Raw genomic sequence first — 27,148 nt, 5'->3', positions numbered from 1 at the left:
GCCATGAAGGTATACATAGATCCTATGCTTAAACACCTCAAAGAAATTAAATTGATGTAAAAGAAATAAAACAATAAATTTAAACCTTAGAGTTAGTACTTGCTGAATTATCACAAAGTATACAATGCAATATAACAACAAAAAGGGAAAGGTGTACTTTCGTGCTAATATCATAAGCATGTTTGTATAATAATTCAGGCTTCCTGCAGAAGCATCTCAATGGTGCTACTGTAAATGGAAACAGGTAGATTTTTTGAGATATATATTTTTTATATTATCTACGAGATTGGATAATGCTAATCGTATCTTTTTACATTATTACATAATCTGAATTTAAAAATAAACTTTGCCTTTTTATGATTTCCCTTTTAATGATCTAATGATGGGTGTATATATAGATATATCAATATATATGCTGCTGCACTCAGTACCCCTGACCCTGCAGCAGGCCACCATTGACCTGCACCTCTGCTGGAGACTCCAGGACACTCAGGGCAAGTCTGGGTGAGTCTCTTGTGGGGTCACTGCTCCTTTCTCGTGGGTCCTGGTGCATACAAGGTTCTGTTTGTGCCCTCCAAGAGTCTGTTTCCCGTGTAAGTTCTGGTGGCTCTGTGGTGGGGTTAATAAGAGGACTTATGCCATACCCAGGTCTGCTGCATCCAGAGCCCCTGCCCTGTGGCAGTCCACTGTTGACCTGTACCTTTGCAGGAGACATTCAGACACAGTTCTGGCTCAGTCTCTGTGGCATCTCTGGGTCCTGGTGGGCACAAGGTTTGTTTGAGCCCTCTGAACATCTCTGGCGGGTAAAGGGTTTGATTCTAAATGTGATTTTGCCCCTCCAACCATCTTGCTGGGGCTTCTCCTTTGCCCTTGGATGTGGGGTATCTTTTTTGGCAAGATCCAACATTCTCCAATCAATGGTTCAGCTGCGAGTTGTAGTTTCAGAGTTCTCGCAGAAGATGAGCGCATGTCCTTCTACTCCACCATCTTACACCAGTATACAGAGCTGGGATATTGTCTCCCAAATACGTGTAGCAGATGTAGTCTGTTAAGAATCTGAAATAAACCACATTTGTGAGGGCTAACCCAATATTTTTAATATTTTAAAAATCAATAGCTTTCATAAATTCAATTGGAGAAACAAAAACAAAAAATAAAAATGGGATGAGTATGTGAGATCCTAGAAGAGTTTCTAAGATAAAAACCACATTTTAATGTGAAATTTTCCTAAAAAGGTCTAGTGGATATTGACTTTATTTTAGAATACTCATCATGACCCCAGTGATGTTTAGATGGAAATAAGTGGGTGGAATCTTGTGTTGGCCTAAGAATCAAGCAAAAGGAGTTCTCATCTAGTCTTTGTCTCAGGCAGTCTGAGCATACTTCTGGCATATTTGTGATTTTACTTTCTCTAATACACGATTATAACTCCAGCTCTCTTCACAGTAGATATTTTTAGAATTACCCAGTAATTACTTCATTGACTTGGCTCTACCAAGTTCAATATATAACTGACATTATCATGTTCCCATCTTACAGCTCACCAACTGCGATCGTGTTTCCCTTCCTAAATTCTTATACTGAAGTCCCACTTCCATTATCTCCAAGTGCGACTATATTTCTAGATAGTCTTTAAAGAGTTAATTAAATTAAATGAACGTTGTGTGGCTGGATCCTAACCCAATAGGAGGAGTGGACTTATAAAAAAGAAGAAATTTGGATAGGGACATTTTGTTGTTTTGTCACTAAGCTGGGTTTGAGTCTTTTTGGGATCCCATGAACTGGGACTATAGCTCACCAGGCTCCTCTATTCATGGAATTTTCCAGGCAAGAACACTGAGCAGGTTGCCATTGCCTTCTCCAAGGATATTCCTGACTCAGAGATCAAACCCATGTCTCCTGCATTGGCAGCAGTTTCCTTACCACTGAGCCACCTGGGAAGTCCATTACAGAGAATGCATGGAGGAAAATGCTGTGAAAACACAAGGAGAAGACAGTCATTGACAAGCCAAGGAGAGAGGCCTTAGAAGACAACAATGCCGCTTATACCTTGATCTCCAGCTTCTAGCATCCAGAAGTGTGAGGAAAAACATTTAATTGTTTAATCCACCTGATCTGTGATTCTTCGTTATGGCAGTTCTAGTAAGCTAATACATCAACTCAGAAATACGTGGGGAAGGTCTTCTCTGATGCAAAAAAATGAGAATATTAACCTTTGTTTTATCGCTGGTCTCTAGATGACTCACTCCAACATAAAAGATCTTAAAAAGAAAGGGATGTAAATACAGATATAGATATATTAAGATGACAAAGTCTTCTATAAATAAGACAATGTCACTGCAAAACAGAAGAAATAGCTATAATAAAGAAGTATTAATAAAAAGAACCCTCGGATTTAGCAACAAGCACAGCTTATAAGGGTGATGATGATAGTGTTACTTGTAGAAACATTCATCAATTATCCTCCAGAGAAAGACTATCATTTTTACTCTCATTTTAAAAGGGTCACATCAGGCTGCCCAGTTACATATATGTTTTAGTACTATTGATAACGACAGTTGCCACAACAAAATAATAGCCATTTATTGAGTTCTTGGTATGTGCCAGGTGCTATAATACAATCTCATATGGCTTATCACCTCTAAGGCTCACAATAACACTATCAATTAGGCAATACTAGAAATCAAATTCAAAGAGGTTGTGCATGTGTGCTCAGTCGCTCAGTCGCATCCAGCTGTTTGCAACCCCATGGACTGGAGCCCATCAGGCTTCTCTACCCATGGAATTCTCCAGGCAAGCATACAGGAGTGGGTTGCTACTTCTTACTCCATCAAAGAGAATATTAATGTCCAAAAGACTAACAATTCAGTTACTCACTAGATGAATTGCAGCTGTTGGGCTAATATTATGGACTCAAGAGTTTTAAAAGGCAGCCTGACCCCCTGGCCATCACAATCTCTAGTGATTGTGAGAATCTTACCAGAAGGCGCTTCTGGAGTGCAGGCATCTGTGAGTTTTGACAACAGTTCTTGCAGTTCTTCTTCCTCTAGCTCATCCTTCCCCTCCTGGATGTTCATTGCCCCTTTCCTTTCCACTGGTGCCAGAGCAAGACTGGTCATTTCGATAGGAGGAATTTGGGGGATGTCCTGCAGCCGTCCTTCCTGGGAACTGGGCAGGGCACTAGAGGTTTCCTTTGAGGTCTTCTGTGCTCGGCTTTGTGCCCTGGGGCTTTGCACTGGCCTCGGCTTTGAGGTGGCCTCTGGTAATTCTGAGTTTGGCAGAGCATGTTTTGCAGGAGCTGGACCTCGGTGGCTTCCATTAATCACAGTGGACCTAGGAAGTGTTTCCTGTTGTGAAGCATCCTCAGTGGAACCCTTGATTTGGGAAGAATCTCCTCCCCTTTTCTGAAATCTTTCTTCACCCCTTCCATGGTCACCCTTGGCAATCACATTTTGCCAGGAAAAAGATGAACGATGGAGGGGCTGCAACATTGCCTTGGTAAAGAAAATTTTATTTATGAAGAAATTAACATTTTTCTTACTTTTTCATTATGTTTTAAATTTCAATATTTCAATAGGAAATTTTAATGCAATATTTTCTTTTTTGTCTCTACATTATTGGCAAATTTATTTTATGCTACTAATTCAATCGCACCCTAAAACTGTCTACAAAAGTGAGAACAGTTTAGATTCTAAAAAGATCACGGGGAATAATCATAAGGAATTTTGGAAAACTCTAGGTTCTGAAAGTTCAAGTTCTAAAATATCAAAGGAATATCTGAAAATGTCATGATATATTGGATAGATAGATAAAAATATTACAATAAAAAGTTCATAATGATCTACTTAGGTTTCAAAATAAGCCATAGGTATAAAATCTAGGGAATGTGCAGCCTGTAAAGCACAGGTCTCTAAGTGTAGTCCACAGACTCCTGGAGGTCCCTGAGATCCTTTCTAAAGCACATGGAACTATATTCAATATCTTGTAATAACCTTTATTGAAAAGAATATGAAAAGGAATATATATATTTATGTATAACTGAATCACTTTACTATATACTTGAAATGAACACAACATTGTATATCAACTATACTCCAATAAAAAAGAAAAAAGTATATCCTTGAAGGTGTAGCAAAAATTCTTGTTTTTCTCAGTAACATGTCTCCTTAATATTGTATGTGATGAAATGTGATGTATGCATAAAACATTTCTGATGTTTACTGAAATATAAAAATTGTCTCTTATGCGAAAGAATTAGGCTTTGGTATTTGGCAAACATCTTTTTCAAAAATGAATGAAGTGAGACTATTACAGTAAGGAAAACAATGTTCTCTGAGGACAATTTTAATAGCTGAGCTTTTAAGCAAACATTAGAATTTTGGAAAACTTTCATCCACTACCATGAGCTTGCCTCCATTCCAATTCCTAAAGACTTTTCTGACAAGATTCATGGTAATATTAATGAATATGATTTTTAAAATCTTGTATAATGAAATGGGTGAGCATTAGGAAGTTCAGCATAGCTTGGTAAATTTCCAACTGACCAATGTATGATGGTACAAAATCATGCCTAGATAGAAGATTCATTCAAAAAGCACAACAGAATATTGTGTCTTAATCAAACAGGGTGTAAAAGACATGTGGTTTCAGATTCAATATTGCAACCATTCTCTTATGAAACAATCATTTATTATGTTTTGATCTGGTATCAAGGAAGATCTCCAATTTTCTGAAAAGGCTACTAAAATGCTTCTTTCTTTTTCATCTACAAATCTGTGTGAGGCCAGATTTCTTCACATACTTCAGCCAAAACATCTTGCAACAGACTGAATGCTGAAGCAAAAAAAATTCAACTATCTTTGTGAAGCCAGACAGTAAATAGATTTGGTAAACAACATAAAACAACGCCAGTCTTCTAATTAAATACACGTATAAGAATATATGGGCTTCCCATATGGTAAAGATGGTAAAGAATCCACCTGCAATGCAGGAGACCTGGGTTCAATCCCTGGGTTGGGAAGATCCCCTGGAGGAGGGCATGGCTACCCACTCCACTATTCTTGCCTGGAGAATTCCATGGACAGGGGAGCCTGGTGGGCTATAGTCCATGGGGTTGCAAAGAGTCGGACATGATTGAGCAACTAACACACACACAAACACAAGAATATATAATTACTGTTTAAAACATTACATTATATAATAGGTTTATATTTTCATTTTCAAATTAGTTAAACTTATTTTAAAGCCACTTATCAGTCTTAATTTTGATTAGGGTAAACAGCAATAGATATAACCCACAAAAGCTCTCTGGGACTCTCAAAAAATTGTAAGACTCTAAAAGGGGTGCTGAGACTAAAGGTTTAAGAATCAATGCTACAAAGTACCTCTTTGCCCCAAGTCTACTGTTTGTAAATGGTACCCATGCTGTTCTCTCCCAGTGGTACCACCTTCATAAAAGTGGAAGATATCATCTGGCTGATGAAAGGGGGAGTTGATTAGGGTATGGAGAAAAGTGGGAAAGGGAGGAGGCTGATCAGAGTGAGGGGCAAGAGCCTCATGCTGCAGCCCACTCTCAGCCCAAGGATTCTAGGTCAGACCTCCAGACGGTCCAAATGGCTAGTGTCTCCCACATTCTATACCTGTAGATCCTGTCTCATTAGCTGCAGCTTGGTCCACAGACTGTCCTGATTGATTGTGAGTTCCTGAATCTTTGTATCATATCTGCAACTTTTTTCTTCCTGGCAGGCGTATATGGCTTGCAACTTGTCTTTGTATCGGTTTAACCACTTTTTAAGGAGCCTGCAAAGAGGACAGGTCTGAGTGGCCTGGAAAGGCAAGACACCAGTATAGCAAGATGCAAGAGCCCTAGCGAAATGTACCCCAGGTCCTCTCTGTGGGAGAAGGAGCTGGAGAAGCCTGGACTTGACTAATAACACCTAACATTCATTAGTCCTGCTTTAACCTGTTCACCCTGTACAGCTGTTTCTCATGTCTACTATATATGCAGTTCTCCCAAGAATTTCAGTGTTTTTAGAGGTGTTTTCAGAAACTCATCATGCTTGTTATGGACTACTTTTGACAGCATACCTTCAGCAGCTCCTTAAATGTGAATATTGACTTTATTCATTATCCTTCTGTCCATAAATACTCCATTTAGAATGACGGCATGCGTGTCATGGCTAAGTACCTAACATCTGACCAAGACCACAAGGGAAGGAACAATCATGCAATTTGTGAATTCTGGGTCTGTCTTGGCTTCTCATCCTAAGTCTAGTTGTTCATTGGTTTCAGAATAAATCAAGTAGTCAGAGTAATTCTTTCATAACATGAGGGAGGTCATGTTACTCCTCTGCTCAAAGTCCTCCAGTGTTTAGAATAAAGTCCTCCCTCTTTATTTAGAATAAACCGAAGTCCTTACAGAGGCAGCCAAAACTTGATAAGATGGCCAGGATTTCCCTTCCCTCCTTGACCTTATCTCTAATTTCTCCTGCTCACTGACTGCCCTTCAGTCACACAGAGCTCTTGGCAACTGCTTGAACTCCCCTCAGAGTTGGCTCTTTTGGGCCCCTCCGTCTGGAATCCTCCTTCCCCTAGGTTTTTGCTCCTCTCATCATCTTTAAGCCTCCACTCACCATCATACCCTCAGTGAGGCTCTCCCTCACTGCTCTACTTGAAACTGCAAACCAGAACCCCCAACCTCACCTCCATCGTCTCCCATCTCCTTCCCTCGTCCTTCCCATCTCCTTGTCTCCATGGATTTTTGCCACATCTAATTGCTACAGAACATGACACGTTCTAGATTTTGACTTAGTCTCGAACCTTCAGACTTCTGGATAGTCACTTTTATGACACACTACCTGGTTTACTGGTTACTTCACTCCTATTTTACTTATTCTATTACTTAATACTTACTTATTGTGTCTTTATTCTGGCAACTTTTTTTTCCTATTTCACTTCTTGTCATATCCCCAAACCCAGTCCTAAAACAGTTCCTGTTACAAAGTACATATACAACTAAAATTGGCTTTTTAAAGTACAGTCTTATTCTTTGATCAGTACTGTTCTATTTGTGGAATTTGTGGAAATTGGCTCCCTGGTAGGAAACAAAACAAACATTTTCAGTGTTAGAGCCTTTGAAATTTTTAATTGCCACAGATATTGGAGAGGTCTTGGAATTTAGCTGGGGTTCATATCCAAAGCAGACATCTCTAAAAGATGGCCCTCAAACTTCCAGATAGCCACACAGGTGGAACAAGAGTCTGACTTTAACATCTTTGATTGTAATTAGAATTTCAAGTACATCTTTATGATGGACTTTTCAGAAGAGAGTCAGCTAAGAGATTTTCAGACAACAAAGAAACATTCTCCAAAAGCTTCTCTAGACAGTATTTTCTATATGTACAGTGTTGTGCTTGTTATGACCAGTAATGACATCCATTTTCTCCTGTATTGCCAGTCACTGCCAATCCCTTCCTCCTTTCTGGCCCATCCACCATGTTTCAACAGCTCATAGACACACATTCTCATCTTTGACAATCCAGGTGAAAGCAGGGAAAGCCTGAATTTCTTTTCTGACTCTGTTTTTTTTTTTTTTTTAATGGAGAAATTATCATAGTTTCTGGTGAACATAATTTACCTAGTGCCCATATTTCTGGGCAAATATTCACTGATAACATGGTTCAGATTATTTGAGAAATAATTCCCTTCAAATGATCTGAAATCAGTCTTTATAAATTAGATCTTTATATGTAGTTTTGCTTTCTGAAGTTAAGGAGCTTGAATCTCCCATGTAGGAGGCCTTCAAACAGAACACAAATATTCACAAGGCAAATTAATCATGTACAAAGTCGTGATAGTTACTTTCCTTGATCAGCACCTAGTAGAGAGTAACAAATAGCTAGCTAGTAATTGGATGATACTCTTTCTTGTAATGTAGCCTGAGACTACATTGCTCTTTAAATAATCAGTGACACAATGCGGGCTATTATTAAACTTACAGTTGACTATATTATCTCAGGCCTTTCCACACTATTTACTGTGAACCTGGGCCTATAATTACAGGATTTACATTTAATCTTTTAAAATTTAGTCTTTATTAATTGCCCCACCATTCCAGACTGTAGCATCTTAGAGATTTAAGACTCTATTTTGACATATTATTTATGCCTTTTGGTATCACGTCACACACATTTGTGAAGTATGCTCTCTACTATTTTATTCAAATCTTTGATGAACACAATGGTGTACACAGGAACAAAGATAAAGCCTTCATATAGATTTTACTCATTAGTGAAGTTCACACTGGTATTCTTTGTGTTGATAGACACTTGACTAGGAGACCAAAGGTGTATGAAGTATATAAAATGGAATCATTTAGTTTAACACAATAGCTTGAGATACTCTTATTGTGTTTCAAAGGACAAATCATTCCTTGCGTTTCTGTATCCTGCTGTCATTCTTTAAGACAGAATTCTTGGTTCAGTTATTTTAAGAATTAAATTTCAAAGTTTCCTTTTTATTTCTTTATTTTGTGTTTCAAAAATGCCTTTTTATTTCTATACTATTTTCCTTAAGTTTATTTCTAATTTACTTACCATATCTTCCAGATGGTCAAGCTGGATTTAGAAAAGGCAGAGGAACCAGAGATCAAATTGCCAACATCCGTTGGATCACTGAAAAAGCAAGAGAGTTCCAGAAAAACATCTATTGCTTTATTGACTATGCCAAAACGTTTGACTGTGTGGATCACAACAAACTGTGGAAAATTCTTCAAAAGATGGGAATACCAGACCACCTGACCTGCCTCCTGAGAAATCTGTATGCAGGTCAACAAGCAACAGTAGAACTGGACATGGAACAACTGGGAAAGGAGTACGTCAAGGCTGTATATTGTCACCCTGCTTATTTAACTTATATACAGAGTACATCATGAGAAATGCCAGGCTGGATGAAGCACAAGCTAGGATGAAGATTGAGGGGAGAAATATCAATAACGTCAGATATGGAGATGATACCACCCTTATGGCAGAAAGTGAAGAAGAACTAAAGAGCTTTTTGATGAAAGTGAAAGAGGAGGGTGAAAAAGGTGGCTTAAAACTCAACAATTCAGAAAACTAAGATCATGGCATCTGGTCTCATCCCTTCATGGCAAATAGATGGGGAAGCAATGGAAACAGTGAGAGACTTTATTTTCTTGGGCTCCAAAATCACTGCAGATGGTGACTGCAGCCGTGAAATTAAAAGATGCTTGCTCCTTGGAAGGAAAGTTATGACCAACCTAGATAGCATATTCAAAAGCAGAGACATTACTTTGCCAGCAAAGGTCTGTCTAGTCAAAGCTATGGTTTTTCCAGTAGTCATGTATGGATGTGAGAGTTGGACTCTAAAGAAAGCTGAGCACTGAAGAATTGATGCTTTTGAGTTGTGGTGTTGGAGAAGACTCTTGAGAGTCCATTGGATTACAAGGAGATCCAACCAGCCCATCCTAAAGGAAATCAGTCCTGAGTGTTCATTGAAAGGATTGGTGCTGAAGCTGAAGTTCCAATATTTTGGCCACGTGATGTGAAGAACTGACTCATCTGAAAAGACCCTGATGCTGAGAAAAATTGGAGGCAGGAGAAGGGGATGACAGAGCATGAGATGGCATCACCGACTCGATGGACGTGAGTTTGAGCAAGCTCCAGGAGTTGGTGATGGACAGGGAGGCCCGGCATGCTGCAGTCCATGGGGTCGCAAAGAGTCAGACATGTTGGACATGATTGAGTGACTGAACTGAACTGAACTGACATCACGAAAAAGATAAAAAAGATCAACATTGTTTTTAACATTAAATTATTTTTAAAAGTGTTGTTAAGCTTCTTTTAATGAATTATTATAGAATTTTTAAATGCTCCTTATCTATCATATTTTTATATTATGAAGCACATCTCATTATGTATATATGGGCATATATATGATGAAGCTATATTAAATGCTCAATAAATTTATTGACAGCATTTTTAATACATATTTATTAGCATATATTTATACATTAGTTTACTGAGCATCTACAAGATACCAATTATTGTGCCTGCAAACAAAGATCTTCCCTCGGGGGTCCTTCCTATTGAGGGTCAGGAATTCTGTCTTCTAAAGGAATGACAACAGGATACAGGGACTCCAAGAATGATCTGCCTTTGAGACACAATAAGATGGTAAACAGTTTCCAACCAACGTAATAAACCTTCGAGAAAGATGCTGCTAGAGAAGGTATACAAATTTCTATAGAAGCAGGTAAGACACACAAGAGGCACACAGAATACCTCACTGAAAATGCTTAAGCAAATTTCAAGGAATAAAATAAATTAAAACCTAAAACAATCTAACTATCCATGTGGTTTTTGTTATGTTTAACCACTCAAATCTCCCCATTACCTTCATATGGAATCACAGGATTTCTCCATTTAAGGACTATTTCCAGATTAGAAACAATGCAGTAAAAACTTTGCAAAATTTTTTTCTATAAAAGCAAAGTGTAATGCTACTGATGTGTCTCTGCTGTTAGTATTTATCCACATACATGGTTCCTACCTTCTGTCTCTATGGAGAGCATTAATGGATTTCTGGGTCCTCCACAGTTCATTCCTAACGCTGAATATGGTCTAGAGAAGCAAGAAATAGAGAAGATAAGTCTTTGATTTGAATTAAATCCATATTCCTAAAAATTCATAATAACACGATAATGATATTCCAAAAATTTTTCTTTTTCAAAAAGTGGCGAGTGTTTGTATGCTCAAAGTGCAATCACATCATCTCAGTTTTACATGAGACACTTTTCTTTAAAGATATACAAACATGAGTAAAATTTTTAGGTTTTAAAAATAAGTCACAATAGTCTTTTGCCTGAGTTTCGTTGCTGCCCAGAACATCTTCCCCAAAGGCATCTGCAAAAAGCAGCTGGATTATTTTATTTCTCTTGGCTCAAGAAATCTTTCACTTGTACCTTCTACTGAAAGTTTCTTATCTTTCCATTTCATGTGCACTGAGATTCATCATTTCTCTTTGCATTCACCGAGTCTCTTTGAGTTAATAATCATCAGCTCAGTTCTCATACAGGATTTTCTTACCAAACTTAGCTGCTTCCTGAACTGCACCCTAAGAGCCAGTCCTGACCTGACCCAGATTGGCCCAGGTTCCTGGGGCACCATGTACCAGTCAACAGGTCTGGATGGGAGATTAGATTTCATTATTCTACCTTGATAGGCAGCTGTGGCTATACTCTGTGACCTTCTCTCCTCCCTATAAATAATCTGAAGAGGGACTGGGCACTGGGGAACGTTCTTCCATAGAATAGCCTACAAGAGAAAGAGGGTGGGGCAGGGGAAAAAAGTGAGCTATAGACTTGAAGTCACATTCTCTGGTTGGGTACCTTCTCTTGGTGGCCCTTCTGAGTGACTCGTGCCTATCTACCTCTTCATTCAAATATTCGAACAATTTCTACATGCCTAGCATAGGTCACAGTGAATCAGTGAAATCTATATCATTAATATCAATGTTATCATATGATACATACCATCCTGCAATTGATAAGCATTAAAAGTTAGCACATATGGATGTATCATGATGTATCCAGAGAACAGGTATCATGACTTATTTAGTCACTTGCAATGGAAGGATATTAGGCTGTTTCCAGCTTTTCAGAATTAATCAGCAGTGTTGCAATGAACAAAGTGGTTCATACCTCCTTGTGCATATAAGTGCAAGTTCCAGGTTTTAAGATTTTTCCCCCAGATTTTTTAAATTTTATTTTATTTTTAAACTTTACAAATTGTATTAGTTTTGCCAAATATCAAAATGAATCCGCCACAGGTATACATGTGTTCCCCATCCTGAACCCTCCTCCCTCCTCCCTCCCCATACCATCCCTCTGGGTCATCCCAGTGCACCAGCCCCAAGCATCTAGTATCGTGCATCGAACCTGGACTGGTGACTCGTTTCACATATGATATTATACATGTTTCAATGTCATTCTCCCAAATCTTCCCTCAGATTTTAAGTTTAATAGATAATAGCCATTTGTCCCTTTTGGGCACACACACACACATATGAATATTTGAATAGTTGTATGTGTAGTATAAGGTCTGCAAGATATACCCCAAATTGATAACCTCAAACTAGCACTCCAGTACTCTTGCCTGGAAAATCCCATGGACGGAGGAGCCTGGCAGGCTGCAGTCCATGGGGTTGCTAGGAGTCGGACACGACTGAGCGACTTCACTTTCACTTTTCACTTTCACGCGTTGGAGAAGGAAATGGCAACCCACTCCAGTGTTCTTGCCTGGAGAATCCCAAGGACGGGGGAGCCTGGTGGGCTGCCGTCTCTGGGGTCGCACAGAGTCAGACACGACTGAAGCGACTTAGCAGTAACAGCAGCAAAAAACTAGGGACCAGATTTGAGCTGGGAATTGTGGCTGAAAAGGACTTTACCCTTATCTGTAATTTTAACTGTTTTAAAATATAAGGCAAACAGATCCAAGTCTTGTTTGTATAATTTTAAATGTTTTCAGTGCAGGAATAGAGGCGCAGACGTAGAGAATGGATGTGTGGACACAGTGGGGGAGTGGGCGAGATGACCTGGGAAAGTAGGATTGATACATATACACTGCAAACTGAGTGTTAGTGTTCGGTCATGTCAGACTCTTTGCGACCCCGTGGATTGTAGTCCACCAGGCTTCTCTGTCCATGGAATTCTCCAGACAAAAATACTGGCGTGGGTTGCCATTCCCTTCTTCAGATATATACACTACCACGTGTAAAGCAGATAGCTAGTGAGAAGCTGCCGTATAGCACAGAGAGCTCGGCTCAGTGCTCTGAGATGATCTGGAGGGGTGAGACGGGCTGGCAGGGGTGGGAGGGAGGCTTTAAAGGGAGGAGATTTATGCATACATATAACTGATTTACTCCACTGTACAGCAGAAACTAACAAAACATTGTAAAGCAATTATGTGCCAATTAAAAAACGATAAAAATTTAAAAAGTGAAACATACTGCTTTGTGAAAATGACTTTTCTTCCTCTTTTATTCAGAGCAGAAAGTGGAGCAGCTCTTCGTTTGTCCCCCCATGCATAATTCCAGCTCTCTGCAGGCCCTCCAGCCAGCCTTGTTGGGTGTGCCTTGAGGTAGTGTGAGCGGCTCAGCTGCCTGAGCTGCTGACGAACACACACAGACCTGAAAGACCACCACCCAGAGGCAGCTGCGCAGCCATTCCTTGTGGGCACAAGGCCCTCTCCACTCGCACTTCTACCCAAAACAACTGCATTATGGGAACTCTAATTTCTCTTTGATTGAAAAACATCACAGATGATCATATTTTGAAGACCTTCCTTAGGGTCTGACTGTACTGATTACGATGATGAAAGGAACGCCTAGAAGTGGAGTTACACACGGGAGGGCACATCAACAACTGATTGAAAACACGATAAAGTAGTTGCAGAATGTACGCTTAAAAAACAAGAAGCACTTCTAATCCCTTTGATGAAAAGTATTTCACTGGGATTTTGCTTTTTTAAGTTTCCTCTCTCTTATGTTTCTTTCACTTTCCTCTCTCAACTCTTCCCTTTGAAAATTCCTGAACATTTTCTTTATGTACAGATGAACTAATTTTCCCCCTTCCCCGACTTTTAAATTATAATACACAGAATCTTAGACTACTGAGTTGTCAAACTAAGGAATTGTGGGCAGAAGAAAGCCTTGTCTGTATGTAAGCTTTATTTTGAAGTTTTGGGAGGAGACTTATTATCTATGGACACTGGAGTAATTTAAAGATATCAAAATTGAATAGGCAGAATCCTCTCAAATTTAAACTTTACTGAGACAGTGAGCAAGACAGTTGTACATCACAGATAGCATGTGTTGGGGTTGGAACTGACCACTCTTTAGGGGACAACAGGTAAGAGAAAATTCATGTTCCTCAGCTACATGTAAATGAGGATAGGTTTGTATCTCCTTAAGGATGTCACTATGCAGTCTTCTAAAAATGCTGCAAACGGGCAATACAAATTATACTGTAATTAATTGCATGTACCACTGTTGCCATTAATTCATAGTTCTTAATGGATAGAAAAGTTATGATGTACTTGATCCTTGTGAACATCAGATTAACCTGATCTATCGTCTTCAGGAAAAGCTATGCAATTAAGTGTATTAAATAGGCCAAAGATAGATATGCAGTTTTGTATTTTGAGGGTATTACAGGTCTTCCTAACATATTTAGTTTGATCCTTCTGATACAAATGCCACTTTATTCTCTTGGGGTAAAAGCTGAGAATATTTGAGTTGAATTAAAAGAAATTTGAAGATTTGAAAAGTGAATGAAATGATAAGTTTAAAATATCTTTCTTAATTAAAATTGAAAATTGTGAAGCAGATAATTTTTTCAAGAAAATTAAATTATCAAAGTTAACTGAAGAAAGTATGAAGAAGTATGAAGAGATTATTAAGCCTGAAGAAACAGAAAAATTTATCTAATATTATAAAGATTCCAATGTCCTAGGGTTTTCTTGAACTTTGTCTATTTAACTCTTAAACTGTGAACTGAAAATTTTATCTAAATATTATAAAGTTTCCCATGTCCTAAGCTTTTACTCTTGAACTTGGTCTAAAGAAATAAATGGTCCTTATGTTAGATAAATTGTTAAGATGAATAATAAGTAGTTGCTTATGTGTAGCTGCTGCTGCTGCTGCTAAGTCGCTTCAGTCGTGTCCGACTCTGTGCGACCCCATAGACGGAAGCCCACCAGGCTCCCCTGTCCCTGGGATTCTCCAGGCAAGAACACTGGAGTGGGTTGCCATTTCCTTCTCCAATGCATGAAAGTGAAAAGTGAAAGTGAAGTCGCTCAGTCGTGTCCAACTCCTAGTGACCCCATGGACTGCAGCCACATGTGTAGCTACCAAATCTCAAATGCTCAAAACCAACAAAAATCATATTGAGTGAGAAAGAGAGACTATTCTGATTCATAAATAATGCAGTTCTAAATAAAAAATGAGCAAATAAAATCTAAAGTGTAGTTAGAGAATAATTCACTATGAACAAGTTTAGCTTTTAGTCCCCACAATCCCAGGAATATTTACTATCAGGGACGCTATTGGTGCAGTGCTTCCAAGAAGAGAAAACATGGAATATAAAACAAATAAATTCAAAATCAATTCTGACTGCATCCCCCCAAAAAACTTCTTAAAAAAGAAAAAGAAAATGACTTTCCCCATACTAGAAAGAATCTCAAACAGACAACTAACACCATAGTATTTAATGAAGAAATGCTAGAAAAAAGCCCCATTAAAGCTGATCCAACTTAAAATCAATGATACAAGCCTCATCATTTCTTGCATTACTCAATTTTGTTGTAAAAGATCCGGAGCCTCTCAGGACTGAAGACATGAAAGAGAAATGAGAGGTTTAGATACTAGAAAGAAAGAGACTGAAACAAACCTTTTGATTGCCTACCAAGAAGCAAGGGGTTCAAGCTAAACCAATATTTAAAATTACTAAGGGTTTATAAAGGCTTTTCTTTACAAGATAATGATTCAGAAATCCATAACCATAATCGATCTAATTACAAAAAAGGTAAAATTAGAAAAACCTTTATTCACAATAGCAACAAATGTGTGATACCCAGGGTGTCCCCAAGGAGAGACACAGAATGATAAGAAGTAAGCTACATATAACCTTTTACTGAGAGCTAGAAAGAGAGCTGAAAAAAGTAGAGACCTAAATACCACAAAGATGACAGATATTCCCACAACAACATATAGGTTTAATGCAAGCCTAAATGAAATACTAACAGACTAATCTGGCACCTTACAAATGATTTTAAAGTTTTCCTAGAAGAATAGTTGTTTAATAACAGTACTGACTCAATGGACATGAGTTTGAGCAAGCTCTGAGAGGTGGTGAAGGACAGGGAAGCCTGGCATGTTGCAGTCTGTGGGGTTGCAAAGAGTCAGACATGACTGAGTGACTGAACAACATCACCACTTTAAAAATAAGAGTGATGCCATCAAGATGGTGGAAAAGGAAGCCCTGGATCCTCCCTCCCATCAAGATACACTGATTGAACAACAATACAAGAACAATTCAGCTTCTGCCTGGAGAAGAAAGGAAAGGTCTGGACCATAGTCCACTATTCTGATTTTTTCTGTCTAACGCAGTGGCTTCTGTCTAACCTGTCTCATCACACTCCAGATGCCTTCAGTTCAGTCTCTCAGTCCTGTCCGACTCTTTGTGATGTCATGGACTGCAGCATGCCAGGCCACCCTGTCCATCACCAACTCCCAGAGTTTACTCAAACACATGTCCATTGAGTCAGTGATGCCATCCTTCATCCTCTGTCATTCCCTTCTCCTCCTATCTTCAGTTTTTCCCAGCATCAGGGTCTTGTCCAGTGAGTCAGTTCTTCTCATAAGGTGGCCAAAGTACTGGAATTTCAGCTTCAGCATCAGTCCTTCCAATGGGGATTCAGGACTGATTTCCTTTGGGATAGACTGGTTGGATCTCCTTGCAGTCCAAGGGACTCTCAAGAGTCTCCTCCAACACCACAGTTCAAAAGCATCAATTCTTTGGCACTCAGCTTTCTTTATAGTCCACCTCTCACATCCATACATGACTACTGGAAAAACCATAGCTTTGACTAGATGGACCTTTGTTGACAAAGTAATGTCTCTGCTTTTTAATATGCTGTCTAGATTGGTCATAATTTTCCTTCCAAGGAGTAAGCATCTTTTAATTTCATGGCTGCAGTCACCATCTGCAGTGATTTTGGAGCTCAAAAAAATAAAGTCAGCCACTGTTTCCACTGTTTCCCCATTTATTTGCCATGAAGTGATAGGACCGGATGCCATGATCTTCGTTTTCTGAATGTTGAGTTTTAAGCCACCTTTTTCATTCTCCTCTTTTAGTTTCATCAAGAGGCTCTTCAGTTTGCCTTCACTTTCTGCCATAAGGGTGGTGTCATCTGCATGTCTGAGATTATTGATATTTCTCCCGGCAATCTTCATTCCAGCTTGTGCTTCATCTGGTCTAGCATTTCTCTTAATGTACTCTGCATGTAAGTTAAATAAGCAGGGTGACAATATACAGCCTTGACATACTCCTTTCCCAATTTGGAACCAGTCTGTTGTTCTATGTCCAGTTCTAACTGTTGCTTCCTGATCTGCATACAGATTTCTCAAGAGGCAGATCAGGTGGTCTGATATTCCCACCTCTTGAAGAATTTTCCATAGTTTGTTGTGATCCACACAGTCAAAGATTTTGGCATAGTCAATAAAGCAGAAGTAGATGTTTTTCTGGAACTCTCTTGCTTTTTCCATGATCCAACGGATGCTGGCAATTTGATCTCTGGTTCCTCTGCCTTTTCTAAATCCAGCTTGAACATCTGGAAGTTCACGGTTCACCTACTGTTGAAGCCTGGCTTGGAGAACTTAGAGCATTACTTTGCTAGCGTGTGAGATGAGTGCAATTGTGCAGTAGTTTGAGCATTCTTTGGCATTGCCTTTCTGTGGGATTGGAATGAAAACTGATCTTTTCCAGTCCTGTGGCCACTGCTGAGTTTTCCAAATTTGCTGCCATATCGAGTGCAGCACTTTCACACCATCATCTCTTAGGATTTGAAATAGCTCAACTGGAATTCCATCACCTCCACTAGCTTTGTTCATAGTGATGCTTCCTAAGGCCCACTTGACTTCGCATTCTAGGATGTCTGGCTCTAGGTGAGTGATCATCATGATTATCTGGGTCATAAAGATCTTTTTAGTATAGTTCCTCTGTGTATTCTTGCCACCTCTTCTTAATATCTTCTGCTTCTGTTAGATCCATACCACTTCTGTCCTTTATTGTGCCCATCTTTGCATGAAATGTTCCCTTGGTATATCTCATTTTCTTGAAGAGATCTCTAGTCTTTCCCATTCTATTGTTTTCCCCTATTTCTTTGCATTGATCACTGAGGAAGGCTTTCTTATCTCTCTTTGCTACTCTTTGGAACTCTGCATTCAAATGGGTATATCTTTCCTTTTCTCCTTTGCCTTTCGCTTCTCTTCTTTTCATACCTGTTTGTAAGGCCTCCTCAGACAACCATTTTGCCTTTTTGCATTTCTTTTTCTTGGGGATGGTCTTGATCCCTGCCTCCTGTACAATGTCATGAACCCCCATCCATAGTTCTTCAGGCACTCTGTCTATCAGATCTAATCCCTTGAATCTATTTGTCACTTCCACTGTATAATCATCAGGGATTTGATTTAGGTCATACCTGAATGGTCTAGTGGTTTTCCCTACTTTCTTCAATTTAAGTCTGAATTTGGCAATAAGGAATTCATGATCTGAGCCACAGTCAGCTCCCAGTCTTGTTTCTGATGCCTGTATAGAGCTTCTCCATCTTTGGCTTCAAAGAATTATAATCAAAATGATTTCAGTATTGACCATCTGGTGATGTCCATGTGTAGAGTCTTCTCTTGTGTTGTTGAAAGAGGGTATTTGCTATGACCAGTGCGTTCTCTTTGCAAAACTCTGTTAGCCTTTGCCCTGCTTCGTTTTGTACTCCAAGGCCAAATTTGTCTGTTACTCCAGGTATTTCTTGACTTCCTACTTTTTCATTCTAGATGCCTTGGGACCACTGAAAACAAAGACAGCAGTTTGAACTAACACAAAGGTCAAAGAAAAAATGTCAACAGACACACAGACACATAGATAGACACACACACACACATACACACACACGACCTAGCACACTAACAAAAACTACAAATAACCTAATTTTTAAAATGAACAGAATTTCTACGAATAGACAGTTTTCCAAAGAAGACATACAAATGGCCAACAGGAACATGAGAAGACACTCATCAGGAACTTGCAAATTAAAACCACATGGGATATCACTTCATCCCTATTAGAACTGCTGCTACTGCTGCTGCTAAGTCGCTTCAGTCGTGTCCGACTCTCAGCGACCCCATGGACTGCAGCCCACCAGGCTCCTCCGTCCATGGGATTTTCCAGGCAAGAGTACTGGAGTGGGGTGCCATCACCTTCTCCTATCAAAAACACAAGAAGTAACAAGTGTTGGTGAAAAGGAAACCATTGTTCACTATTGATGGGAATGTAGATTGATGCTGCCATTATGGAAAACAGTTTGGAGATTCCTCAAAAAATCAGAGATAGAACTAATATATGATCCATACAGTCCATTTCTGAATATTTATCCAAAGGAAACAAGAACAGTAACTTGAAAAGATATTCTCACACCCATGCTCACTGCAGCATTGTTTACAATAGCCAAGGCATGGACAAAACCTAAATGTCCACTGATGGATGAACAGATAAGGAAAATGTGATGTATCTATATCTATCTGTGTGTATATAAAATATATAAATGAACCATAAGAAGGAGGAAATTTTGCCACTTGCAATAACATTGATGGACCTTGAAGGTATTATGTTATTTGAAATAGTTTAGACAGAGGAACAGTAATACTGCATGATCTAACTGGTATGTGGAGTCTTAAAAAAAAAAAAAAAAAAAAAAAAACCAGCAAAAACACCCCAAACCGAAAAACTGAGCACATAGATACAAAAATAGACCAGTGATTGCTGAAGTAGGGTGTCAGAGGCAGACAAAATGGATGAAGGTGATCCGAAGATGCAAACTTCCAGTTAAAAAATAAATTAGCTCTGATACAGCATGGTGACTATAGTTAGTAACATAGTTAGTTGTATATTCAAAAGTTGCTAAGAGAGTTGATCTTAAATATTCTTATTGAAAGAAAAACTTTGTAACTATGTGTGGTGGAGGTCATTGACTAGAATAATGGTGAGCATTTCACAGTTGTACATACATTGAATTATTATGTTGTACATCTGCAACTAATGTAATGTTATATCAATTTTATCTCAGTAGGAAAAACAAGCAAACAAAAATGAAAACTATCAACTTTGGGTTACTTTGTGAATTATCCCATGTGAGTTAAATTGATGGTGTGAAAGATCATAATGAATACATTTTGAATTGAAGAAAAAGAAAAACTTTGTTCTATAATATGCTAATGGTATCATAAAGCTAGAATGATTAAAAATGATTATTTTTCTTGTGTTAAAAATAAAATTAAAAGCAATTGAGCCAAATAGATGGCAATAAAACACATTCTTTAAAATGGTGAAAATTATAATATATACTAAAGAAACCACTACATAGAATTTAAAAAAGGAAAAGATTCATTTGAAGTGAGAGAAAACTGGTTATTTAAATGCAAAGTAAGAGTAAGGGAATACCCTCACTTTTTAACATGTATCAAAATAACAGCCAGGTATATTTAAACTTTAAATGTTAAAAAACAATCAAATAGTGTTAAAACAAATACACCTAAAAAGTCATTTGATTTCTTAATGGTAAAAACTTTCCTAGTATAAAGCTGTGTAAAAAGTCAGGAATGTTAAGATTGAGAGCACTTTCATAAGAATTAAAAATGTCTATATAAGAAGTCACATTATAAATAAGATTAAAGAAAATAACTATAAAGAAAGGTTCTGCACAGTTAAATTTAACATTTAAAAAGTTAAAATCCATTAATAAATCAAGCTGATGCATCAGTACAAATGAGCAGCAGACACCAACAGAAAGGAAATATAACTACCTTCTAAACTATGTGGGGAAAAGGAAGTTTCATTTCACTCTTAATCAGAGAAATAGAAATTATGGCAAATAAACTATATCCTCCTCCTAAACTTAACAAAATTTAAAATGTTAATAGTCAATATTAACAAAGATTCAGAGAGTTACTTGAACTCACTAGGAGCGTAATTTGGTATATCCTTTCTAAATAGCAATTTTGTATGAAGAGTCTTTAAAATGTTCCCACTTCTCATTTAGTTCCCACTTTACAAAATATACACTCATGAAATAAGTGGGGAGCCATGTACAAAGATCAAGTTACGAAGATTTCAGTAGTAAATTTTGAAATTATAGCAAAAGTTAGAAATAACCCAAATATCCAACAACAGAGGATGGGTTAGATAAATATTGAATTTTTACATTTAAGTAAAAAGTATACAACCATTAAGATGTTCTTGAAGAATTGTAACAGCAATGAGAAAACACCCACAATATAACTTACAGTTATAGAACTACATAATCAATACATTTTGCAGTATGATGTAAACTATATTTGAAATATTTGCAGAGAAAATAACAAACCAAAAATATTAACAATAGTTAGAGATTGATTGCAATTTTAATTTTGCTCTTTGCTTGTCTCTGAATTTTCCAAACTTTACAATAAATATGTAGCACTTTATGACTGGATATAAGCTATTTTAAGAAATATGTTCCTAATGGTGGATTAGAAGAAAGAAAACCTACTGACCTAGTTCTTAGCTGTGTTGATAATTTTGAAGCTCAAATGACAATAAAAACAGCTTGTAATGAGCTTCAAAAAAGAAATACGCTCCTAGATTTTTCCTTGATCATATTAGCACCTTGAAAGTATTCCCCAAATTAAGGAATGGCCCATGGCAGTTCACCACACCAATGCCAGTCCAGATTAATTGTGCTTTGGTTGTTCTTTTCCTCTTTGGTCTCACCTGGTGATGTGGGTTGCTGCCATTAGTTTGCTGAGCCCGAGATAGTCTTTGAGGCATTTGTTTGAAGGTCTCTGTGGCTGGTGTTTCTACCGGTTCAGTTGTATGCTCATACATTGGTACTTCAGATCTACTACACTGAATGGAGAGCCTGCTATAAAAGTAGAATTTTATGAGAGGTTTAATAATTTTTAACGATCAGGTGTGACATTGAGGAGAATCTTGTTAGAAAATGTTGTCAGTTATTCAATCTAATTAAAAAAAATAAGAACAAAGTAGTTCAGCTTTTTCTCTGTGCCCTCTCTCTTTCAACTGCTTAGTTGATATAGAGCTAATTAACCAACAAGAGGAACAAAACGTCCATTCCTATCCCTCCTGATAATCTAGAAATGAGAATGTAAAGAAGTTCAGGAATGACTACAGAAAATCTCCCAGGTCATCCTGTCCAGGTCAGATACTAAGGGTAAGTGCAGATGTGTGTTTATTACCAACATAGCTAAAAGAGCATAGCGTAGACTAGTTTAAGGTCAGGCATATTTCATTTTATACAACTGCATTTAATTTCTTTCCCTTATTCAAAAACTATTTAAAGCATCTTACCATCTTGAGTTATTGCAGACAAAAAAGACTTAAAAAAAAAAAAACAAAACAGAGAACTCCCTGCTCACAGAGAATTTACATCTAATGAACAGACAAATACAATCATTTATGACATAGTGTACTTATTTTTACAGAATCCAATAAGAGTATAAGAAAATAAGTGATTACTCTGTGGTACACTTCACTTATGTGTTTAAGAGGCTGGTACTTTCTGGTGAACAGATAACACATTGACATTTTAAGAACCTTTAGCTCTGCATATTGCTGTTCAGTTGCTTCATCATGTCTGACTCTGAAACCCCATGGACTGCAACACGCCAGGCTTCCCTGTCCTTTACCAACTCCCAGAGCTGGCTCAAACTCATGTCCATTGAGTCACTGATGCCATCCAACCATCTTGTCCTCTATCATCCCCTTCTCCTCCTTCCTTCAATCTTTTCCAGCATCAGAGTTTTTTCTAATGAACCAGCTCTTCGCATAAGGTGGTCAAAGTATTGCAACTTCAGCTTCAGCTTCAATCCTTCCAATGAATATTCAGGACTGATTTCCTTTAGGATGGACTGGTTGGATCTCCTTGAAGTCCAAGGGACCCTCAAGAGTCTTCTCCAACACCACAGCTTGAAAGCATCAATTCCTCGGCATTCAACTTTATTCATGGTCCAACTCTCACATCCATACATGACTACTGGAAAAACCATAGCTTTGACTAGATGGACCTTTTTCAGCAAAGTAATGTCTCTGCTTTTAATATTCTGTCTAGGTTTGTCATAGTTTTTTTTTTTTCCCAAGAAGCAAGTGTCTTTCAACTTCATAGCTGCAGTCACCATCTGCAATGATTTTGGAGCCCAAGAAAATAAAATCTGTCACTGATTCCATTGTTGCCCCATCTATTTGCCATGAAGTGATGGGATTGGATGCTATAATCTTCATTTTTTGAATGCTGAGTTTTAAGCCAGCTTTTTCACTCTGCTTTTTCATGTTTATCAAGAGGGTCTTCAGTTCCTCTTCACTTTCTGCCATAAGGATGGTTTCATCTGCGTATCTGAGGTTATTGATATTTCTTTGGGCAATCTTAGCTTGCACTTCATCAGTCTGGCATTTCTCATGATGTACTCTGCATATAAGCTCAATAAGCAGGGTGACAATGTACAGCCTTGATGTATACAGTTGTATACAGATGTATACAGCCCTTTTCCAATTTTGAACCAGTCTGCTGTTCCAAGTCTGGTCCTAACTGTTGGCTTCTTGATCTGCATACAGGTTTCTCAGAAGGCAGGTAAGGTGGTCTGGTATCCCTATCTCTTTAAGAATTTTCCACAGTTTGTTGTGATCCAGACAGTCAAAGTCTTTAGCGTAGTCAATGAAGCAGAAGTAGATGTTTTTCTGGAATTCTCTTCCTTTTTCTATGATCCAATGGATGTTGGCAAGTCCTAGCTTGGCATAGGGCTTGCAATTCCCTTTCTTCATCTTATTTCCACAAACACGACTCTGGGAGAAGGAAGAACAAGTTATCTCTATCATCAGGTGAAAAAAACAAAGTCCCCAAGGCCACTCACGGAGCTGGCTAAGAACAAGATTTCTTTGTCTTTCTGTCCTGGGTTTAAACGTCACTAATGTCTTCCAACACTGGATAATTAATTACTCCTCGTGACACTTCATACTCCATTCTAAGAGACCCATTGCCGGGGTCCAGCCCCGGCTGATCCAGGGAGAGATGAAGGAGAGACGGCGTAGGCGAGGATCAGGAAACAACTGCGTAATTAAACGTTAATTAAGATATAAAGAGTAATAGAATGAGGATAGCTCAGTGAGGAAATTCAGTGGAGAAAAGAGGCTGAGTAGCTTGGTTTACGCGGGGGACCAATAAAACTTCAAGACAAGAAGTTTGCACCACTTACGTAGGCCGCAGGCGTCCTTCTGTTCTCCCGGAGGAGACACTGAGGCCTCCCCGGTCGGATCTTAGAAGCCCAGGCATAATTAGTAAGCATGGTGGGTTCCGCGCTCCAGATGGAGACTCAGCCAGAGTGAGAGAGAGCACAACATGGGGAGACCAAGTTTCGGTGAACAAGGCCCGCACTTTATTTTCCAAAGTAGTTTTTATACCTTAAGTTGTGCATAGAGAATAATGGGGGAAGGGGTGGAGTCATGCAAGGACAGCAGTTCCTGGTTCTAATCGAAGCCAGGCTTTCAAACTTATCATATGCAAAAGTTCAGGTGATTTACATCATCTTCTGGCCCGGAGGCCTGTTAACATTTTAAGAAACTTATTTTTCTCTAAAGGTGATTATTCTAAAGTCAGGAGCCACCCTCCAAAAGCATTAGATAAAGTTGCATTCCTATAGGGCAAAGGTGTGGTGGGCTCAATCAAGAAAAGAATTAACTCAAGGGTCCAAGGTTACAAACATTGAGGCTACTACTTACATTTCTATACACCCATTATATCAATCAATACACTGCCAACGACACAGTAGGTAAGGAGTATGGAGACTTAGCAGCAAACATTGGCCCAATAAGTGAAAAACCCTTCACCAATACAATTTCTAATCAGTCTTTTAACTACTCAAAGGAATCTGTGTTTAGACAGTTTAGAACATCTCCTGCCTCTCACAGTTGGGAGGCTCTGAGCAATCACATGTGGCCGGAAAAACCTATTCAGGCAGGCTAGAGGATTTCCAAAGGAGTTTGTAGGTTGAAACACTGTCACACCTGGGAATTATTAACTGGAGCTGTAAGCTAACTCTTTTTTCAGAGAGAGGTAGTGGGGGACAGCCCCCCATAAAGTCAGAGGTGTAGGTGAGAGCACAAAGCAGAAAGTAGGCAGACTCTGGTTTGGGGGTAGATGCTCGAGAATTTCCAGGGGGACTCCTGAGGGTTGATCCCGCCTTTGTGTATGCCGAGCCTCCTTCCTCATGACCTTTGTCATGGGCGGAGTTCCTCACGCTGGCTCCAGGCAGTGATAGAATTCCAGTTGAGCTATTCCAGATCCTGAAAGATGATGCTGTGGAAAGTGCTGCACTCAATATGCAATATGCAATATGCACTCAATACGCAATATGCCGGCTCCCGGCATCACCCATGTTATCAATCTAACCATCCATCAGTTCCTCTATCATGCATCCACCCATTTTATTATTCAGTCCATCAGTTATTCAGCAAACATTTATTGAGCATTTATCATATTGAGATGCTGTTGTAAATTCTGGAAATACAACTGGGAACAATAAAAATTCCCTTCCCCGATGGAGTTTCCATTAAAGCAAAAAAAGAAAAAAGTGAAATACATAGAATGTCAGATGCTGATAAAATACTTTTGAAGAGAAATAAAACAAGGGAGGAGGTTTGGGAATGCCAGAGTGGGAACAGGGGCTAAAATGATAAATAGGTAGTCAGGCAGGGCCTTAAGGATGTGATGACATCTGAATAGACCTTTTGCTAGTATTTAAGAGCTAAGGAGTCCAGCCGTACAGAGAGGTGGTCTAAAGATACCAATTCTTTAAAGTAAAGGTTTTAAGTATTGAGATTGGGGGATACAGCTTAGTCCTGTGGTGAGGAGGGAGGGACAGAACTGGAGAACAGAGGTGTGGAGGGGAGAATGGCACTGAAGAGGTCCCCAGGGTGGCTCAAATATGCAGGAATTTTCTAAGTCATCTTAAAATGTTCAGTCTTTAGCTTAAGAACAATGGGAAGCTAATGGATGGGCTTAAGGCCTACACTAAGTTTGGGGGAAATAAGTGCGTAAAAGATCAGCCAGGCTTCTGTGGCCAAAAGAAATGCAAATGAGAGCATAGATCTTGGTGTTCTAACTATGAGAATGGAGGGATTTGGAGAAGATTTCAAATATGCAATAAATCCAGCTGACTAATCGTCAGAGTTTAGTGTTACTCTACCAGGGAAAAGTGAAATACATGGCTTGAAGAAGGCAGACGAATTGGTACCTGATATCTTTGCTTTTATTTTTAAATTTAAATTATTTGTGCTATATTAAAGATATACCTCAAGATGATATCCAGGACTTCCCTGATGGCGCGGTGGATAAGAATCTGCCTGCCAATGCAGGGGACATGGGTTTGATCCCTTGTCCAGGAAGATTCCACATGCTACTGAGCAGCTAAATCCCTGTGCCACAGCTACTAAGCCAGAGCTCCAGAGCCTGTGCTCCACAGTAAGAGAAGCCACCACAGTGAGAACCCCTCACACCACAACAAAGAGTAGCCCCCCACTCACCGCAACTAGACAAAGCCCGCACAAAAGCAACGAAGACCAAGTGCAGCCAAAAAAAGAGATGAATTAGAGCTAGCCAAATTCTCTGACTTTATGGATCCAGTGATAACCACCTGCTAGGTAAATGTGGTACAGGTATAGGCATGGGATCTAATTTCTAAGTCAATATGTATTTTTCCTTTCAAAGAGCTATAAAAATATATTAAATTACACCAAAATATAAAGTAACAAAATGACCACAGAAATAGGGTCTAGGATTGAGATGGAAATATGCTGATAGATGTCTGAGAAAAGTTTAGAGAATTACAGAAGAAATTAACAATTGAATATCAATTTGATTAAAGTGATCTATTTTTACACTTCTGATAGATAAAATAAGAGTGCATGGATTATCCTGGCTGTTTTCCTCCCAAAAGTTTGATGATCATAAGCCCATGGAAACAGTGCCTTTTTCTTGGTCTTTTGGAGTTTTAAATTATAAAGAAATAGTGACTTCAAACTTTAAGGTCATGATGATTTTTAAAAGGTTGTCTTTAGGCTGGTACTCAGGTGTGTGATGGACGATCTCAGTTACCAGGGTGATGGGTGTCCTTTGAGTAACCCTTTGGAACACAGATTGGCATTCTGAATTTTGAGGATTAACAAAATTCACAACTTTTAATGCAATTATTTCACTTAATGAAATATTAAACATATAGGAAAATGCACGTAGAGGGATGTTGACTACAGAAT

At 38.7% G+C, this 27,148-nt stretch overlaps 1 protein-coding gene across 9 annotated transcripts in view; it reads right to left on the bottom strand.

Annotated features, from left to right (window-relative positions):
* The window catches only part of DYTN (dystrotelin), a 54,913-nt gene that overhangs the window by 6,947 nt on the left and 20,818 nt on the right, over positions 1-27,148 (bottom strand). For 3 of the 9 annotated variants that reach the window (XM_086343830.1, XM_086343814.1, XM_086343840.1), the window contains 5 exons: positions 21,599-21,749; positions 10,570-10,640; positions 8,595-8,672; positions 5,640-5,799; positions 1,999-3,494 (listed from right to left, as the gene is read on the bottom strand). In XM_086343830.1, the coding sequence (XP_086199956.1) occupies positions 2,877-3,494; positions 5,640-5,799; positions 8,595-8,672; positions 10,570-10,640; positions 21,599-21,749 (1,078 nt within the window). In that variant the 3' untranslated portion in view covers positions 1,999-2,876. The other 6 variants (XM_086343860.1, XM_086343849.1, XM_086343869.1 and 3 more) reach the window with 6 other exon arrangements.

Source organism: Bos grunniens, chromosome 2 (genome assembly GCF_055505025.1).
Source record: "Bos grunniens cultivar Pamir isolate PY7600 chromosome 2, Bosgru_T2T1.0, whole genome shotgun sequence".
In the NCBI taxonomy this organism is placed as follows: Eukaryota; Metazoa; Chordata; class Mammalia; order Artiodactyla; family Bovidae; genus Bos; species Bos grunniens.
The sequence above is the reverse complement of the archived record's forward strand: the minus strand, read 5'-3'. Positions and strand labels throughout refer to the sequence as shown.